The sequence below is a fragment of the Ascaphus truei genome, chromosome 2 (assembly GCF_040206685.1).
Source record: "Ascaphus truei isolate aAscTru1 chromosome 2, aAscTru1.hap1, whole genome shotgun sequence".
Taxonomy (NCBI): domain Eukaryota; kingdom Metazoa; phylum Chordata; class Amphibia; order Anura; family Ascaphidae; genus Ascaphus; species Ascaphus truei.
In genome coordinates, this window is record NC_134484.1 from 254,526,010 (window position 1) to 254,546,497 (window position 20,488).

The 20,488-nt window shown below is 42.9% G+C and overlaps 1 protein-coding gene across 4 annotated transcripts in view; it reads left to right on the top strand.

Moving 5' to 3' along the window:
* The window catches only part of LOC142487228 (uncharacterized), a 154,116-nt gene that overhangs the window by 125,260 nt on the left and 8,368 nt on the right, over window positions 1–20,488 (top strand). Inside the window, exons 13-19 of one of the 4 annotated variants that reach the window (XM_075586126.1) lie at window positions 5,148–5,187; window positions 5,666–5,788; window positions 9,257–9,302; window positions 12,489–12,522; window positions 15,292–15,447; window positions 16,323–16,355; window positions 20,104–20,163. In XM_075586126.1, coding sequence (XP_075442241.1) covers window positions 5,148–5,187; window positions 5,666–5,788; window positions 9,257–9,302; window positions 12,489–12,522; window positions 15,292–15,447; window positions 16,323–16,355; window positions 20,104–20,163 — 492 coding nt within the window. The remainder of the gene's footprint in view (window positions 1–5,147; window positions 5,188–5,665; window positions 5,789–9,256; window positions 9,303–12,488; window positions 12,523–15,291; window positions 15,448–16,322; window positions 16,356–20,103; window positions 20,164–20,488) is intronic. The other 3 variants (XM_075586127.1, XM_075586128.1, XM_075586129.1) reach the window with 3 other exon arrangements.

Genomic DNA, 20,488 nt, shown 5'->3' on the forward strand with positions numbered 1-20,488 from the left:
AGGTCAATACATTTAACTTCATACTAAGCCACATATTGTTCTGAATGCTACATTTAGGCAGTGCCTTAATCTATATTAACACATTTTTTTTTTGTGTTGCTTGTTACTATTTTTATTACCTTTCTCTCAAAGGGCTAACCTAATATTGACTACATCTATAATGAGTTATCACCATTACTCTACTACCAATTGAGTTCCAACTATTAGTCTGTTGTCTATTATTGGATATATCCACTGTTCTCAACCAACATTTAGATAGGGTGTTTTACTATATACACCCATTGAAGTTGAATTTGTTTGTAACAACACTGTGTACTTGGCCATAAGGGCTAACAGTGCTGTACATTAGACCTACTGCTTATAACTATGCATGAACACTGGACTATTGCATTTGTCCATTAGACATTTACTATTATATTAGGTTTACAATACTAACCAGTCAAACTGTAGGATTTGAGTTTGGAATCTAATCATATTTCTTGGTCTAGCTATTAGGTGGCGTCACCTGTCTAACCTAATGTATGGAATCAGGGAACACATCCTTTGCCTCAGACCTCCGCTCTGGCACCAGTGCGTGCGCTCACCCCCGCTCCGCTTTCAGAGCGCACACGCAGCTCTTCTAGTGTGCCACGGAGCCTAGCTCCGCCCCCTCGGAATCGCCGTGCTTCTCTCACGCACTGTGCGCCCACGTAACGACGTGCACCGCTCCCCAGCTGCGTGGCAAGTATGCAGTTAGCCCACTTGTTTCCTGCAGCCAATCCTTGCCTCCGCGGAGGCCTCTCCTCCACTCCGCCTTCTTTCCTACTGGTTTCTGTTTCCCATAAGTACCCTGCAGTTCCTGTCATACTTTGCTGAGCATAACCTCTTGTAGCCTTGAGCTCCTACATTCGTTGTGCCTTGCTCCTTGTGTTGTCTTTTTCTTGCAGTTAACTCTTTGTGTACCGACCCGGCTTGTCCTTGGAATATCTCTGGCTATTGACCCTGGCTTATCCTCTGCTGATCTCTCCAACCCAGACCACGGCTATACGGACATCTAGTATTCTGACCTCTCCAACCCCAGACCACGGCGCTATACGGACTTCCACAATTCTGATCTCTCCAACCCAGACCACGGCTATACGGACATCTAGTATTCTGACCTCTCCAACCCCAGACCACGGCTATACGGACTTTCACAATTCTGATCTCTCCAACCCAGACCACGGCTATATGGACATCTACTATTCTGACCTCTCCAACCCCAGACCACGGCGCTATACGGACTTCCACAATTCTGACCTCTCCAACCCCAGACCACGGCTATATGGACATCTACTATTCTGACCTCTCCAACCCCAGACCACGGCGCTATACGGACTTCCACAATTCTGACCTCTCCAACCCCAGACCACGGCTAACAGACTTTGACTATTCTGAACTCTATACTCCAAGACCTTGGCAAGTATCGACTTACCCACTCTCCCAAACCCAGACCCGGCTACGTTTGATAATCCGCCTGCCAGGCACGCGTCCGCTACTGTGGGTGCATGGTTTTCTACCTTCCCACCTCAGTACCGGGGTCCCGTCTTGCTCGTGGGCAGCGCAAGCGTTACACCTAAGTGCTACATTCCCTAATTTTGTTTCAAGGTACTACCTATACCTACATTTAGAGACCAGATTTGAGAGGACTATGTGTGACTAACCGTTATGTATTATAAAGTGACATTGTTGTTATTGTTATGTTCGGCATATAGTTAACTGTTTAACCATAACCTGGTGTAAGTGGTTACTGTATGTGGGTCCTGTGTCAGGGGTTATTCTACACTCTAGTATCCTGCACAGGTGGAGGCGCTGTAAGTATCGTTCCAGGATACAAACCAGGTTCCCATCAGCGGAGGCTCAGGCCTCCTGTGAGCCTGACAGGTATTGCACCACACCTGGTAATACATGTAGATTCCCGACACATGGTCCCTATCTGCGATTGGGGGGGGAAGTATGTTACAGTAATCTTTAAATACTGAACATATTTTTAAGCTACAGACTGTAGAGTGTGGCGACGCTAACCTTTGTTTTCTTATAATGTAGCGCTGTAGAGAGATCTGCTTGCACATTTTAGATGTGTGGCAATAGAATAACAAAGCCCTTATTTCTTTCATAGAAAATAATACAAATAAAATAAAACAAGTTTGAAGGCAACATTTATAAATAAATAAAGTTCTAAATATTTCTTTGTTTTATTGTGGGGTTTTTTTCAGATTATTTATTTAAGGATTGTACCATGAAGAGAATTCATTTTGTTTTGGGAACTGCTGTTTTAAGATATTTCATTTAGCCCAGTCATGCTGTACTGTTACATGCATATGTTCAGTTAAACCTGTGCCTGTACTTTCTACAGATGCAGCGGCCTTATCTGATCATTTCTCTAAATAGATTTCGAGATTTGCCCGAGATTCTTTCAAAATTTGCCACGGCAGACGGATTAACACAGCAGATGTTTTGCGGGGGGTTTTATTTAATTTTAAACATAACAATAATGTAGCAGGGGGTCTCTGGAGCTGAATCGCATTGATTTCAGGTCCGGGGACCCCCTACTTCCTGAGTTACAGGCCCCGGTATGGGGTGCTGGAGTCCCCTCCATGTTAAAATACACGTGGAATCTAAACAAAGCATAAGGATATCAGCACCCCATACCGGGGCCTGTATCTTGGGAAGTAGGTTGTCCCCGAGGCTGAAATCAACTTTGTTCTGTTCAGGAGAACCCCTGCTCATGCACACTATATAAATAAAAAAATAAAATGTAAGCAGCTTCATTACCTTAGCGGCTAACCGCTAAGGCAATGCAGTGGTTAAGGCAGACTACCATGTTTATTGTGGGCAGAGGGGGTGAGTGAAGGGGGTAATAGCCCCAGGATGGTTGATTATGCCTCTCAGGTGGGCATTGGGAGGGGTTAACCCCTTCATTACCCTAGCGGTAGTAACCGCTATTGTAATGAAAGGGTTAACCCCTCCCATTGCACACCCACTCTGTGACAACTACCCCTTCACTCAATCCCTCTACCCACAATAAACATTAAAATACCTACTACCTACTGTACAAATACACAACCCATCCCCGGTACGCCCAACAACCCCCCTAACACATACACTACCGACACACTTTATTAAAGTGTGGCCGGTTCCGCAAGCCGGGAGATTTCCCGGCTTGCTAGTGGCCGCCCCTCGGCGTGCGGTGACGCGTGGTCACGCGTCATCGGGAGCCTGCGCCCCCTGCACGCGCGTCCAGGGCTCCCCGAGGGAGCCCTGGTGTCCCGCGATGTGGGGGACGGCGGCAGGGGGTTCCGGGGGACCCGGCGGACCCAGCAGCGGGAGGGAGAGCGCCCCGATCGGAGGGCGCTCTTCCGCTGCTTCGGCGCGCGCCCGGCACCCTCCGGCGCGCGCCAGGTTACTGCTGCAGCCGAGAACGGGCAAATGCTCGAATAAACTCGGCCGCAGCAGTACAGTACAGTAATGGGCAAAATTACTATTATCCAGATATGGATAATAGTGCATTTACCCTTTTAAAATAAAACATACAGTAAATCAGCAGCATAAAGTAAATTTTACTGGCACTTAATGAGGATGAAGGCTGTCCTCATCCTCATGACCGTCCTTGTCCTCCGTGGGCAACAACAGCAACAGCACAATAAAAATTTTTTTTGACTGGAATGGTGGAACTCCCATGTCCAGTGGGCTTGAGCTGCCACTATGCCAGGCAACAACATGCATCCTGCCAATCTTAAAAACAAGCCACTAATAAAACACATTCAATTTTAATCTTAAAAATGCCACCAAAAAAATGACTGGCATGGTGGCACTCCCATGCCCTGTGGGCATGAGCTGCCACTATGCCATGCAATGGGGAACCTGCAAAAAAATTAAAAAAACTTGCATAAAATAAAACCAGCATTGCTTTTCCTGAAAAATAAAAAGGCCAAAAAAAACATTCAATGGCATGGTGGCACACCCATGCTCTTTTGGCTTGAGATGCCACTATGCCATGCAATGGGAAACCTAAAAAAAAATACAACATTAAAAAAACGAAAATCCATCTTTTTCTTACTTTTTAATGTCTTCCCCCACCAAATCCAGTCAATTTTTTGGGTGGCATTTTTAAGATTAAAATTGAATGTGTTTTTTATTAGTGGCTTGTTTTGAGGATTGGCAGGATGCATGTTGCCTGGCATAGTGGCAGCTCACGCCCACTGGGCTTGGGAGTGCCACCATGCCAGTCAATTTTTTTTTATTGTGCTGTTGCTGTTGATGCCCACGGAGGACAAGGACGGTCATGAAGATGAGGACAGCCTTCAGCCTGGCAAGGGTAAGTGCCAGTTTAATTTAGTTTATGCTGCTGATAGTGCCGGTATCCCTCTGCTTTGTTTAGATCCCATGTGGATTTTAACATGGCGGGGACACCGGCACCCCATACCAGATCCCCGAGGCTGAAATCAACTTTGTTCAGCTCAGGAGACCCCCTGCTCATGCACACTATGAATAAAAATAAAATGTAAGCAGCTTCATTACCTTAGCAGCTATCTGCTAAGGTAATGATTTTTTATTTGGGGGGGGGTGTTTGATACTACTGTGGGTGAGCAGTGGGTCTCCTGAGGTGAACAACGTTGAATTCAGCCTTGGGGACCCTCTACTTCTCGAGTTTCAGGCCCCAGTATGGGGTTCCGGTATCCCTCTGCTTTGTTTAGATCCCACGATCATGTGACCAACCGGATTTTAACATGGCGGGGATACCGGCACCCCATAACTGAGCCTGTATCTCGTAAGTAGGGGGTCCCCGGACCTGAAATCAATGCGGTTCAGCTCCGAAGACGCCCTGCTATATTACTGTAATGTTTAAAATTAAATAAAACCCCCGCGATTGCCTATGAGAGGCGCACAGTTAGAGTGACTGATTCAGCCTTACTCTTACTGCGTGTCTTTTACATACCGGTAAACTCCGGTAGGATTAACACAGCATGGACCCCTGCTATGTTATTCCGATGGGCCATTATGTCTGCAGCGGACCATCTCGGACCACCACGCGCTATAGTGCAGGATTTACCCAGGTAAATGATCGAATAATGGCCGCTGCATCTGTATGTATCAATCTTTATTACTTCTTTTACATTTGTGTTTAGGTGATAGAGGGAACTTCTCTTCCAAGATCCTTTGCTGATGGTACGTTGTACTGCATGCATGTAACTCTGTCCCCTCTTCTTAGATTGTTTAGTTGGGAATATACAGTAGGATTTGCCGGTAGATAGGAAATGGGGCTGAGTAGATGAGCCAAGTAGTATGTGCTGTAAAACCTCAGACCCTATCTGATCCTCGGCTTTATTTCATATTTCGGATTACCTTGTGTCTATCACAAACATCTTGCATTCCTTACTGAATTAGTCTCTACCACCTGTTTGGAGACTATTCCACTCATCCACCACCATCTCCGTAAAGAAGTTCTTCCTCATATGTCCCCTGAACATCCCACCCTTCAGCTTTAGCACATGACCTCTTATTCTAGCACTTCCTTCTCTAAAGTATGCTGCCCTCCTGTACCATGTTGGTATATGTGTGTTTTAGTCCTATACCTCCCCCTATCTCATCCAAGCTGAAAGCCACTGAACAAAGTAATGTGTTTTGTTATCCTTGTAACACCCAGAACTTGCACCTCGTCCTCCTATCAACTATCGACCGGATAACAAGCTGCAGAATATGGACTTGGAGAACTTTGTTGACATCAGTGGCAAACAGTCAGCCCCACGATGTGATATAACCTTTCGAGGTGACTCCTTCTCAACCAAACTTTGTGAACGGTAGAGCAGGTGCTGCATTCTGCATGGCACATAGAAATAGGGCCTTTCCAGCTAAATTGTTTTATACACTATTCTATATCTGTTCCTGCGTGTCACCACGTGTGCAGTGTATAAAAGGAGATATTTGATGCATAATCCGCTCCCTGAGGAAGGTCAATGCAAAGTAAATGCCACTATATTTCACTTGAGAAAGACCTATGGGTTGAAACTTTGTGCTCTGGCTATAATAACTAGATTAACTAAATCCGAAAGTGCCTTGCATTACTTCTCTCTACTCCCTGAGGAAGGGGCATGTTTCTACCTAAAACATAGTAATTTTTCTTTGTTTTCTTTTAGATAATATTTGAAGTTTATTTTTATACTGAATTACTAATACAAATAGTTAGCTTATGGCCTATTTTGTATACGTACGTGGTACAAAGTGTTTTCCTCTTTTCCCTGGAATGGGTGTGAAGATGGACCATTTCCTGAGTGAATTTAAAAAGTACTATTCCATGTTTTTTTGCGCTGCCCATTTTGTAAAGGGAACGGCTTGTCGCTGTTCATTTTAACAACAAAACAAAAAACCCAAAGAGATAGGGTCATAAGGCACCCCTAGATTATGCACTCATTGCCTAGTAAGTACGAGATGGCTAAAATTAGCCTCTGTCTTAATTAACTGCTAGATAGGTATATAGCAATCAGAGGTGATGGGCTAAAACCAAAAATAATAAAGTTTTAATACATCATGATAATAATACACTCAAATATTTAAAATCGTAATATAGAATCCTTGTAGTGGAGTCCAAAGAACCCTAGGTAAGTATGTATAGTATTGTTGTTCCTTAATAGGTATAGGGTCCTTTAAAGCTGCAGACATGCACAGGATAATAACACCATGAAAAAGACCTGTGTAGTAGCAACAACAAAAATCACTCTATTAGCGCTGTTGTAATCAAACGTATGGTGATGAATAGTTAATGCCAGGGATAGCATGAATGAAGGGGTTAAATACATAGGCATCATACATTCACAGCTCTGTGTAACATTATTGCAACACAAAGTGAATATGTCAACCAAATTATGGTGCTCTAAATGCTATATATTGTCTCCCTGATGTCTCAAATGAACTTGAACACTCTGATGTGTATGGCCTGGGACATAGTGAGTTGAAGCTCGCTGAGGCGGGCTGAGCCACGCTGAATAGATGCACAAAGCCCCTGCATCTGTCATCAGCACGGCTATAGTTTCCCCCTCCGCATGCGTGCTGATGCGTGCGGAGGCTGGGAAACTTGGAACAGACACCCAAGTTTGAAATTTGCCGCTCGGGGAAGCGGAGGAGCGGTCACGTGACCGCTCGGGACTAGCCACGCCTTCGCTCCGCCTCCGCCCCGCCCCCTGAGCACGCTCACTGCCTCGCCTGCAAGGACAGGAAAAGTACCATTTTCAGCAGGCGAGGCAGAGCAGGAGCGCGCCTCAGCGAGCTTCAAGGCCACTATGTCCCAGGCCTTAGGCAGTGAATAAAGCTATCAGTATAGCCTGCTATATTAGCACAGTCATTGTTTAACTACTACCACCAAGATCTCCAATCATGATTACAATGGTTCCAGACAGCAAATAACTAGGACACTCAGCCGTTTATACAGACAAATTAATGACTCCTTCCCCTGATGAAGCGTGTCATATACGCGAAACATGTGTTGGTGAAGTAGGATGTTGCTTCTGTGACGTCACGGAGGGAGCTACAGACTGCTACTACACGACTCACACGAAACACGGCTTGTATATGGGCATAATGGGCATGATATATATGTCCTGAATAGTTATGTCTTTGTCTGTCTAAACGGCTGAGTGTCCTTGCTGTCTGGAACCATTGTAATCATGATTGGAGATTTTGCTGGTAGTAGTTAAACAATGACTGTGCTAATATAGCAGGCTATACTGATGGCTATATTCACTGCCATACACATCAGAGTGTTCCAGTTCAGTTTAGACATCAGGGAGACAATATAGCATTTAGAGTGGATACTTTTGTATCAGGGTTCAGAGCACCATAATTTGGTTGACATATTCACTTTGCGTTGCAATAATGTTACACAGAGCTGTGAATGTATGATGCTTATGTATTGAACCCCTTCATTCATGCTATCCCTGGCATTAACTATTCACCACCATACGTTTGATTACAACAGCACTAATAGAGTGATTTTTGTTGTTGCTACTACTCCTGGTGTTATTATCCTGTGCATGTCTGCAGCTTTAAAGGACCCTATACCTATTAAGGAACAACAATACTATACATACTTACCTAGGGTTCTTTGGACTCCACTGCGAGGATTCTATATTACGATTTTAAATATTTGAGTGTACTATTATCATGATGTATTAAAACTTTATTATTTTTGGTTTAAGCCCATCACTTCTGATTGCTATATACCTATCTAGCAGTTAATTAAGCCAGAGGCTAATTTTAGCCATCTCGTACTTACTAGGCAATGAGTGCATAATCTAGGAGTACCTTATGACCCTATCACTTTGGGTTTTTTGTTTTGTTGTTAACTCTTACCCTTTGCACCTGCCTTTCTAGGACCCTTTACATAGGTGAGCAGTCTGATTCATCAGTTTATTTGGCTTTTAATTTTACCAATGTTCCTGTCCTGTAACTTCAGGCCCTGAAAGAGATCCCAAGTTTTTGCTGTGAAACGCGTTGGTGAAATGAAAAGCCACAATAAGTAAATGCTTCTTTTCGTCTCTAGCGATGCATCATTCCCCTTGGTGCATATGTTTCTCTACATGGAGAAACCTGTATATTGTTGTAACTTTTTTATAAGCAAAAAAGTAGTGGCTCCGTGTTCGATTTTCAAGGAAATCTCAACATGTAATTTTAGATTTGATACAATATGCTTTAAAAACCGTAAGAAAGTGGGACTGTAGATGTGTAAATGAAAATGTAGTACTTGTGTTTGTCAATAACAAATCGCAATCCCTAACTCTTAGTACTTCAACTTTTGGTTAACATGTTGGTTATTCATTAAAGTGCAGATTAAGCTTTACTGCATGGAAAACCCCATTCAAATCAATGGACATTTCCATGCAGCAATGCTAAATGGGGAATTATCACATTTTAATAACCGCTCATTGGTTTCCCATAGCCCAACTATATTCATTTTATTTTGACTTCTATAAATATGATGGACCAAGGTACCGCCTGTTTCGAACAAACTGTGTACCTGCTTCAGTTGTGTGCAGTGTTCATTTGTGACTGCATGTGGTAATGCACAGACTGCTAGTGGCAGCTGTGTAAAGTCCTTAGGATGTACATCAAGAAGAGTCGTTCAGGCACATCCTGACAATGCCCATTTCCAACAATATCTAAATGAAACATTAGGATTTGCTGCTTGGGAATAGTGTGGAAATGTATCTGTATGTAAATGTATGGCGTTGTGTTTTCTTTATAGAATTAAAGGCGGCTCATGAAGCAAAACTGAGCGAAACACACACTAGGTAAATACGGGGTGGGATTCTGTTTTTTAGGGGTTCTTTTCTTTGAAAATCTAGAATATATATTTTTTACATTGTTGGTAAAAATATATATTTTTATTTCATGTTTAAAAGAAGAAAAACAAATTTGGGGCGCTAAAGGATGTGAAAATCTCCCAAATTTAATCTTGCCAAGTTTACTGTACAATCTAACTTTACATTTGGATTTAAAACTACCTATAGGTTTCTTATTCAAAACACAACAAAACACATACAGTTAGGTCCGGAAATAATTGGACACTGATACAAGTTTTGTTATTTCGGCTGTGTACCAAAATAAATTCAAGTTACAGTTAAATATGGGCTTAAAGTGCAGTCTGTCTTTAATTTGAGGGTATTCACATCCAAATTGGAGGAAGGGTTTAGGAATTACATCTCTTTAATATGTAGCCCCCTCTTTTTCAAGGGACCAAAAGAAATTGGACAATTGACTCAAAAGCTGTTTCATGGGCAGGTGTGGGCTATTCCTTCGTTATTTCATCATCAATTAAGCAGGTAAAAGGTCTGGAATTGATTCCCGGTGTGGCATTCGCATTTGGAAGCTGTTGCTGTGAACCCACAACATGCGGTCAAAAGAGCTCTCAATGCAAGTGAAACAGGGCATCCTTAGGCTGCAAAAAAAAAGAAAATCCATCAGAAAGATAGCAGGAACATTAGGAGTGGCCAAATCATCAGTTTGGTACATTCTGAGAAAAAAAGAACGCACTGGTGAGCTCTGTAACACAAAAAGGCCTGGTCGTCCACGGAAAACAACAGTGGTGGATGATCATAGGATCCTTTCCATGGTAAAGAAAAACCCCTTCACAACATGCAGCCGAGTGAAGAACACTCTCCAGGAGGTAGTCATATCATTATCCAAGTCTACCATAAAGAGAAGACTTCACGAGAGCAAATACAGAGGGTTCACCACAAGGTGCAAACCATTCATAGCCTCAAGAATAGAAAGGCCAGATTAGACTTTGCCAAACAATATCTTAAAAAGTAATCCCAGTTCTGGAACAGCATTCTTTGGACAGATGAAACTAAGATCAACCTGTACCAGAATGATGGAAGAAAAAAGTATGGCGAAGGCTTGGAACGGCTCATGATCCGAAGCATACCACATAATCTGTAAAACACAGTGGAGGCCGTGTGATGGCATGGGCATGCATGGCTTACAATGGCACTGGGTAAATAGTGTTTATTGATGATGTGACAGAAGACAGAAGCAGCTGGATGAATTCTGAAGTGTATAGGGATATAGTGTCTGTTCAGATTCAGCCAAATTCAGCGAAGTTGATTGGACGGCGCTTCACTTTACAGATGGACAATAACCGAAAACATACTGCGAAAGCAACCCAGGAGTTTTTAAAGGCAAAGAAGTGGAATATTCTGCAATGGCCGAGTCAATCACCTGATTTCAACCCGATCGAGCATGTATTTCACTTGCTGAAGACAAAACTTAAGGCAGAAAGACCCACGAGGAAACAACAACTGAAGACAGCTGCAGTAAAGGCCTGGCAAAGCATCACAAAGGAGGAAACCCAACGTTTGGTGATGTCCATGCGTTCCAGACTTCAAGCAGTCATTACCTGCAAAGGATTCTCGACAAAGTATTAAAAATTAACATTTTATTTATGATTGTGTTTATTTGTCCAATTACATTTGAGCCCCTGAAATAAGGGGACTGTGTATGAAAATGGTTGCAATTCCTAAACGTTTCATAGGATATGTTTGTTCAACCCCTTGATTTAAAGCTGAAAGTCTGCTCTTCTATTGCATCTCGGTTGTTTCATTTCCAATCCATTGTGGTGGCGTACAGAGCCAATATAATGAGAATTGTGTCAGTGCCCAATTATTTCCGGACCTAACTGTACATCACCCATATATTTATAGTTAATTTTAGTTCTAGGAGAGGTTGCAAAATGTATTTTTATCATTTTATTGCATTCCCTGTGGTGCCTGCATTTTGTCAATTACCCAGATTTAAACGTGGTCCTAAGAAATTATGCACCGTTAAATATTGCCATTGTTATATAGAAACCCTATATTTAATATTTAAAAATATGAATAGATTTTGCTTTATGTTAACCTTTTGAGTGCACTCATCATCAAAACAAAATCTTACTTTAGATCAGGGGTGTGCAAACTTTTACCCCTGTGCCCCCCTGCATGCTGTCCCCCTCTGCTCTCGCACCCCCCTTCCCTGGGCTCCGGCATTAAATGATGCCGCCGGGTCATGTGACCTCACGTTGCCATGGCAACACTATTACATGACCCGCTGCATCATGGCGACGCGTCACTGGAAGCCCAAGGTAAGGGAATTTAAATGACGTGGAATTAGGCCTGCTGTAATTTAAAATGCCTTGGGTGAAAGAGTGAACTCTGTAACTGCCGCGCCCCCATTTGTGCACCCCTGCTTTATATCACTCCAACTAAGTTATACTTGCAAATCTTCTACTGGTGCAACAGATCTCCAAAGAGTCCTGCTACAGTACTTGTGTACATACAGGAAATGGGTTGAAGAAGTGCGCACTGTGAGTCTTCTCAAAAAGAGTTTTTATTTCACACCATAGATCAAAGCTATGGTGAGAATTTTTTTTATATAAAAACTGCAGTACCCACTCCTTCAACTCAACCCTTTGGATCCCCCGGGATGTTCCTTAAATGGCATGAATGCCAGTACACCAGGGGCACTATGTGCTGCGTACGTCATGCACTAAATACTCGTTTTCCAGGGGGAGGTCGCGATTAACATGATTGGAACTGAAATGGAGTATCGTCCACTTCCATTCACATGGAAATCTGCCCGCGACCACGTAATTGCTACACAAAGCGATCACGTTGTTGAGATCAGGGAGACTGGTGGCTGCTGCTCTTACGGCACTCAAAGGGATAAAGGAGGGTAGGGGGTGAACACCACACAAAATCAACATTTTAGCTGTTGTGATGGTGTATTTATTTTTAGAAATGCCAAAATTTGTCATGCGCCTTGGAGGGACCACTTAATCCAGAGACATTTGAGTTAGTGTCATAAGTGTAGAAAAGCATTGCAATGGTTCATTACTGTCTCCAAACCTCTAAATAAAAAATGGGTGTGGGTGGGATGGCTGGTTTCAGCTCAATTTATAAGTCTCTACATTTCTGCTTCTATCCCATGTACATGTGCAGTTGGGCTCCTGTTCAGTCCAGTAGTGGACGACAAGTAAGTAGTGCATTGTTTAATAGCTTCTTATTAATGGCAGATTTTTATAACCAGATACTTAAATTTTTTAATGCATCTTTTTGTGTTTATTGTTACTAAAAGAAAGGAAACTTGTTTATTTGCTACAAACACAATCACATTTGTTTTAGGAACTAGTTTTACATTAAGAGACATATGAACCGGTAAGACTTGGTGCTTTGTTACAGAATTAGAAGTGATTAAAGGGTCACGTCTTTAACAAAGCAGCAAATTTACAGATGTAGCCACGGTTATTGCATCTGCTCATAACAAAGAATATTGCCTGTAAAGCAGAATATGACAAATTTTCCATAGAATTCAATGGCGGTGATAATGCAGAATCACAGAATATCCCACTACAACGTGCCAGCGGGTGCAATAACCTAATGGTCACATATATGTAAGGATAGGCATGCACGAGAAAATAAGAATTTCATTCTGACTGTTTTCTGCTTTTTAAATCTGGGAATATACTGTATGTCAGAAACTTCAGATTATCTCATTGAAATGCGTGTATATATATATTTTTATTTTTTTAATATATATGTTATATTTTTTCTCTTTGCTTCATTTTTATCTCAGTCCATGATCAATAAACTTTTCTGTTATATAATTTTTTTATGCTATCAGAGTGCTTCTTGGGATTTCTCTGCCTTCCTTCTGTGTTTCTATAATATATATATATATATATATATATATATATATATATATATATATATATACACACACAACAAAACGAAACTATGAAGTAGCGCATAGTATATTCCTAAATACAAAGCTGATATTATGTGAAGATCTGACTGTCAACACTGGATCGTTGGGAGCCTCGGAAGCTGATACACAGCCACTATGTAGTCTGCTATGCGAGTGTAAGCCACACAATTAAACCACGCCCTACGCGTTTCGTTATAACAATGATTTCATCAGGGGATGCTTGTTAGGTATAACCTCCCTACATATATAGGGAGAATTGATTCGTTAATTAGTCATGCACATGTAATATATCAAAAACAAATTGACACAGTAAATTTGATTTGATGAGCCCAGCATGAAACTAGCTATTAAATAGTTCAATCTTCATTCCAATGGTACCTGACCCCGAGTAGACTGAGCCAGATCTACCCAGTCACCTCCGACGTGTGCTGGAGGGGATGTGGTCAAAGGGGTGACATGCCCCACATTTGGTGGACATGCCCGGAGATCCAGAGGTTCTGGATCCGGATCCAGAGCCTCCTGATTGAGATTTTGGACTTGGAGGTCCCCTTGAACCCCCTGACCTACGTGCTGGGGAAACCAATTGAAGACCTCCTTGCCCCTATAGCCAGACTTTCATCGGCGATCCTTACGGCCGCCAGATGTTGCATCGCTGCGGCCTGGAAACAAGTTAAGGCCCCTTCCAGGAGAACAGTAATTACAAGGATAGACGGGGTCATGAGCATGGAGAGACTGACAGCCACGCTGAAGCAAAGAATGCCTCAATTTTATAGAACCTGGGAGCCTTGGCCGGAGTCAGGGGCCCCGACACTGATGCAAGCCCTACTCCAACACTAGTACCCTTGCGATCGAGGGCCGATGCGCCCCTCCCCGCCACAATACCCCCTCACCCCTCCCCCCCCGCTTTTTCCCCATGTCGCTCCCAACTATCCACCCGCCCCTCGTCATCCCCTCTCTTTTCACCACTGTAAATGGAAAAAAGGTTTATTGTGTGTCTCCGAATACCTCCCTGTCATGTGCCCGTATTTTTTTTTGACAAACTGTTCTGCCATGTTGTGATTGTTATACCTGTCAGTGCATCAAAAGACACCAATAAAGGAAAAATATTTAAAAAAAAAAAAAATAGTTCAATCTTCATAACACATATCACAATTCTAGAATTAAAAAATGCTTTACAAACAGATTCTTCCAAATTTTCAAGTAAACATTTAATTCAATACACACAACCCAATACACCAGTGTATATATATATACATTGGATTGTATGTAATGATTGTCTTTAATTGGGAATACATTAAACATCGAACATTAAACATCCAGGAGACCGAAAAACCACAGGATGATAATACTAATTTGTGCACACATGATTCTAAATTGTTTTAATTAATAATCATGAATAAATGTTAATGAATACATGTTAATAAGGTCACTGATTTGATTGGAAACTAGCAGCTCAATTCTAATAGCCCCCTAGTATAACTCAAATACTGATCACCAAAGGATATACAGTACGACACACTTTATTGCAGTGTGGTCGGTACCGCAAGCCGGGAAATCTCCCGGCTTGCTAGTGGCCGCCCCTCGGCGTGCCGCGCGTCATAGACGCGCGGTCACGCGTCTTCGGGAGCGTGCGCCCCCTGCACGCGCGTCCAGGGGCTCCCCGAGGGAGCCCTGGTGTCCCGCGATCGCGGGACAGCGGCAGGGGGTTCCGGGGGACCCGGCGGACCCGGCAGCGGTAGGGAGAGCGCCCCGATCGGAGGGCGCTCTTCCGCTGCTTCGGCGCGCGCCCGTCACTCTCGGGCGCGCGCCAGGCTACTGCTGCGGCAGAGAACGGGCAAATGCTCGAATAAACTCTGCCGCAGCAGTATGATGAAGTCATTGTTATGACGAAACGCGTAGGGCGTGGTTTAATTGTGTGGCTTACACTCGCATAGCAGACGACATAGAGGCTGTGTATGAGCTTCCGAGGCTCCCAGCGATCCAGTGATGACAGTTCTGCATTTGCTAGCACGGACTTTGGACTGTTTGTATCCGGAGGGACAATTCTTCCGGGTGCCGAGGGGAGCAAGTTCCGCTTCCGCAAAGCGTGGAGAAGCGACGTTGGAGAACGCTCGGATCTCGAGGTGTACCGAGAGGGCCGCATGGTTGGCGATTGAGATATATCTCATACACGCTCAAATTATTGCTATTTTTGTGAGTGGGCATTTGTCTGAGTTTATGTCCCATAAATACATATTTTTTTACGGTAATACACTATGTGTGCGCCTGTTTGTTTCTCTCTCTCTCTCTCTCTCTCTCTATATATATATATATATATATATATATATATATATATATATATATATTTGATGAATGGAAAGTGGCGCCCTCCAGTGTATATTGCTTCCTGAGCTCAGATGAGGGCAGAGTAATTATGGAATGGCCTCTCAGCCAAGGTTATAATACAGTGTGAGGTCCTGACAACAGAAAGGACAATGGGCAGACTAGGTGGGTAAAGTGAATTTTATCTGCTCTCATTTTCTATGTACCCAGGTCACACAGACTGTGTAAGTCCTTTGTCCCCATTCACATATCTTAAAGGAGCAATTCGTGCAATTTAAATAAAACATTTTTTAAATATAGGTTTGAAGCAGAGGTCTCCGGAGCTGAACCCCATTAATTTTAGCTCTGAGAACCCCCTCCTTCCCGAGATTCTTATTTCCAAAGGGGGTGCCGGTATCTCAGCAAAGTTTAAAGCTCCCACTTGACACGGGCCCATAGGAAGCCGCACCTGATGACGTCACTGCTTCCTATTGGCCCACATTATGTGACCCCTGCCAGCCAAGCGGAGCACCTACTGGCACCCCCTACAGAGGTCTGTATCTCCCAAGCAGGGGGTACCCGGAAATAAAATGAATGGGGTTCAGCTCCGGAAACCCCCTGCTTCAATAATACGTAAATAATGGAGGTGGGGGAAACGGTAGCTTGGATTGCCACTTGAATTATTACAGCTTCTGCTAAATATAAAAGCAACATGAAACTAACCTTCTTTATGGGGATATTCCTTTTTTTCTTTTTATGTACAACAGGATAATGACCGTGACCTAGAAGTGCTCAGCATGGTAAGACACTGTATATACAATAAGCATTGCTTCTACAGTATATACTGCAAATCCAAAAGGATCAGGCACCCTGAAAACATTGGGTTTTTAGTTATGTTATCAATAAACTTTTAGAACACAAGAAGAAATGGGGGAGCACAGTATGAGGAAAGGTAGGTTGAAGGTGTATTTTCTTTCACTGATGATCAATGTGGTGCAAACACCTCTATTGGACCATCAGTCTATGAAGTTAACTCCTGGGGTGGGAGACGCACATAAAATGAGGTGTGTAAGTGGGTGAAAAAATAAATAACTTACACAGCCTTGTGTAAGTTCTATCACATCAAGGTTTCTTTAACTGCTAAATCTTCCTTTGGAATGCAGATTCTTCTTTCTGTCTTCGTTCCTCGCTGTCTCTTGAATGTTCCTCGTTGGATGAGTGGCTCCTTCACGGTAATTTATCTCTCATAAAAATGAAAAGGCAGTTAGAAACACATACACTGGCGACACACTTTATTCGAGCATGGCTAGTCCCACGAATTCGGGTATACCCGGGTGTATTGAGGTTTGTGACTGTTTTCTGCCCGAGTGCATTGAGGTATTTTCCAAGCAGGGATTTAAGCATTTTTTTCCCGCTGGCTGCAATACTGCACAGTATATATATATATACTGCATTACAATTCATGAATTTATGCCATCTGGTAGACACGCGAAGCATTGCAGCCTATTAAATCCTTATCATTATCATTTAACAGATCTGCCGCCCGTCAGCCAGGCATGAACCCAGGCTAAGAAGGCAAACACAACGGGGCTTGTCAGAGGTGAGGAGCGGCGCATTCCAGGTATCTGCCAGGTACATACTGGGTATTTGCTCGAATAAAGTGTGTCGGTGCAGTACGTAAATATCAGCTGCGATATAGGGAGAGACTGTGAGGCCATGAATTATCGCAAATTGGTGGTGTTATAATAATGTCTCACTCACACGGCCTAATGTGAGTGTTCTCCTATAGCGGTATCTTGTTATCACTCGTGTAAAAGATTGATACAGGTCTTCAGATGGAGGAGTCTGTGGCCATCTTGCAACAGATTGCAGATGAATACAGAAAATAGATCTAAGGGTCACCTGGTAATTGAGGTGGGGGAAGGGGTGCAGAATAATAAATAAATCCAAATACTCACACGGGCCAGTGTGAGTACACACTTGTAGGAGTTTCTTTAAGCTTCTAGTTCCTGTGGTGGAAACCTCCTATGCGCTGATGTGAGGGGTGTAAATAGACTATGGGACACTGAGGTCTATGGGAAGTGTATACTTTGTTGGGGAATAAGTAATAAAGCAAAGACAATGGTATACAGTGAAAATAAATGGATGCTAAAACAAAGAAGCAACTGTTGCTTCGAAGGGAAATGCAAACAGCAAGGGGAGTCACTCAGTGGTAAGTGGTAAGGGATCTCTTGTCTCCGCGTCCGGATGGAGAGTTACCACGTCACCTCTGGCTCCTCTGTGATGACTGCAGACTGTCTCGGATGAAGAGTTCATCCAAGACAGTCTGCAGTCATCACAGAGGAGCCAGAGGTGACGTGGTAACTCTCCAGACTCTTCAGACTCCTCCATCTGAAGACCTGTATCAATCCTTGACCCGAGTGATAACAAGATACCGCTATAGGAGAACACTCACATTAGGCCGTGTGAGTGAGACCTTATTATAACACCACCAATTTGCGATAATACATTGACTCACAGTCTCTCCCTATATCGCAGCTGATATTTACGTATGTGTATCTAACTGCCTTTTCATTTTTATGAGAGATAAATTACCGTGAAGGAGCCACTCATCCAACGAGGAACATTCAAGAGACAGCTAGGAACGAAGACAGAAAGAAGAATCTGCATTCCAAAGGAAGATTTAGCAGTTAAAGAAACCTTGATGTGATAAATAACTTACACAAGGCCGTGTAAGTTATTTATTTTTTTATCCACTTACACACTTCATTTTATGTGCGTCTCCCACCCCAGGAATTAACTTCATAGACTGACGGTTCAATAGAGGTGTTTGTACCACATTTGATCTTCAGCGGAAGGAAATACACCTTCAACCTACCTTCCCTCACACTGTGCTCCCCCATTTCTCCTTGTGTTCTATTACCATTAAGGGTCCTGGATAGATCCTGTTGGGGTTCCGAGTCACACGAGGACATCACAAGACAGTTACGCAATACCCTAAGGCTGTATTACACCCTTCTTACTTTTTTCTAGTTATTTATAGACCCACTGCACACCACGGATAAATATAGCGCCCGGGTACTTTTCCAATCAATAAACTTTTATAATATATTTTCCACCCAAGCGTCCAGTGCTGATTTCACAATATATTATAAACTCTTTCCTTCAATCCGGCACAGACGCATCTTAATAAGGTGGTAATGCAGTTTGTATGATTTTATCTTATTCTTTTTGTTTTAATAGATGCAGCAGTTGCTTAGTTTTAAGTAAATGTACCGGTTTTGCCCGATTTATAAGGGAAAGTTTTTTTTCAATAGTTAAGTTGAAAAGTACATACTTGCCTTATAACCGGGTCCAGTCCACTTTGCCAGCCAATCAGCAATCAGATGTGTGAGGTAGGAGGGTAAAACAGGAAACCACCTTGGGGGTCTGAAGAAGCCATGTTGCTTGTGGCAGGAAGCTCAAAACAAGAGAGAGAGACTGTGTGTGTGTGTGTCAGGCTAGGAGAATTGCGGGCGCTGTTCAGGCCAGTGGTGTGGGGCCTCTAGCACTCTTACCTTATCCTGCGTGATCTCTTACTGTCACTGTTCCTCCTCATGGCACCGCCACGTCAAATGGCGTCACGTTGCCATAACAATGGGACGCTGAAGTCGTGGCACCATGAGGAGGGTTACTGACAGCAAGTGATCGCGCAGGAGAAGGTAAGAGAGTTACAGAGGCCCCGCGCTCTCCTCCAATAAACTGTTTAATTGTTGTGGGGAAGAGTGCGAGGCCTGTGTAACCGCGGGGTTCAGTGCAGTGGCAACGATAGCACCACCATCAAGCCGGCCATCTCTGTGTGTGTATGTAAACATTTTTTCTTTCCAGCTAGTCCTGAAACTAGGTGGTTGCCTTATATTCAGTGTCGCCCTATAATCAGGCAAATACAGTAGTTGCCTAACCTGCCGTTCGATCTGATCTCCCCCGTAATTGATCGTCATAGATCCTGCCTCCCAGGACTCACAATATGGCTGCCCATGTCAAAATAAGCAGTGCTGTGTTTTTCTAAATGGTTGCTATGGCATTAAAACTTATTTAAAAATGCATAAAGAGAGGGACTTTGTTTTTAATGCAGTAAGTATTATCTAATGCTACACAACTGATGCGTATGGTTAAATTGTTCTGCCCATTATTGTGAATGATATGCAGAAGTGGCGTTCCCCCTCCCCCCTAACATTGCATAGTTACTAAGGGCCGATGAGCACATGCCTCATGTCAGGTTATGTGAAGCTAATGCAAGGCATTGCTGATTTAACCTGACGTGAAGCTTATGCTAATGAGATTTGCACATAATTAGCTTTGTGGCTATGCGTTAAACTCCTGGAAAATAACGTTCATTACTATTTTATGTAACCTAGCGTTATTTGCCCTGGTTTAAATGAGCTTTGATGGGACAAAATATGTTCACCCTTTTGCATTGTTGTGGAACTGAGCTAATTCTTACATCTTTGGAAAGTGCGGACAAAAAGAGTAATGTTCTAATCCACTTGTTTTTGTGTCTCCCGCTAGGAATGTAGTGAATGTGATCCGGATGAATTCATGTGCAACAGTGAGCTCTTTGAATTCTTGGTAACTCTTCATAAACTTATTTTTATGGCATTTGGGGTTATATAGGGAGCAACTCTGGGATACTAAAGATCTGAGATGGAGACTGAAACTATTGGGAGCATGATCAAAATGCTCCGCGCTATCCCTGATTTAGGACCCAGTGCTTGTTTTGCATTGCTGTAATCGTTAAACAGAACAGTTCGATACAATCAGGAAATACTTTCTTAGGGTTACAACCTGAATGGATTGAAAATTAGTGATATATATTATATAATTATTATTATTTTTTTTTTAAGTGTTTTACATTTCAGGTCTTGACATCTGAAAGTGCAGAACAACATATCCA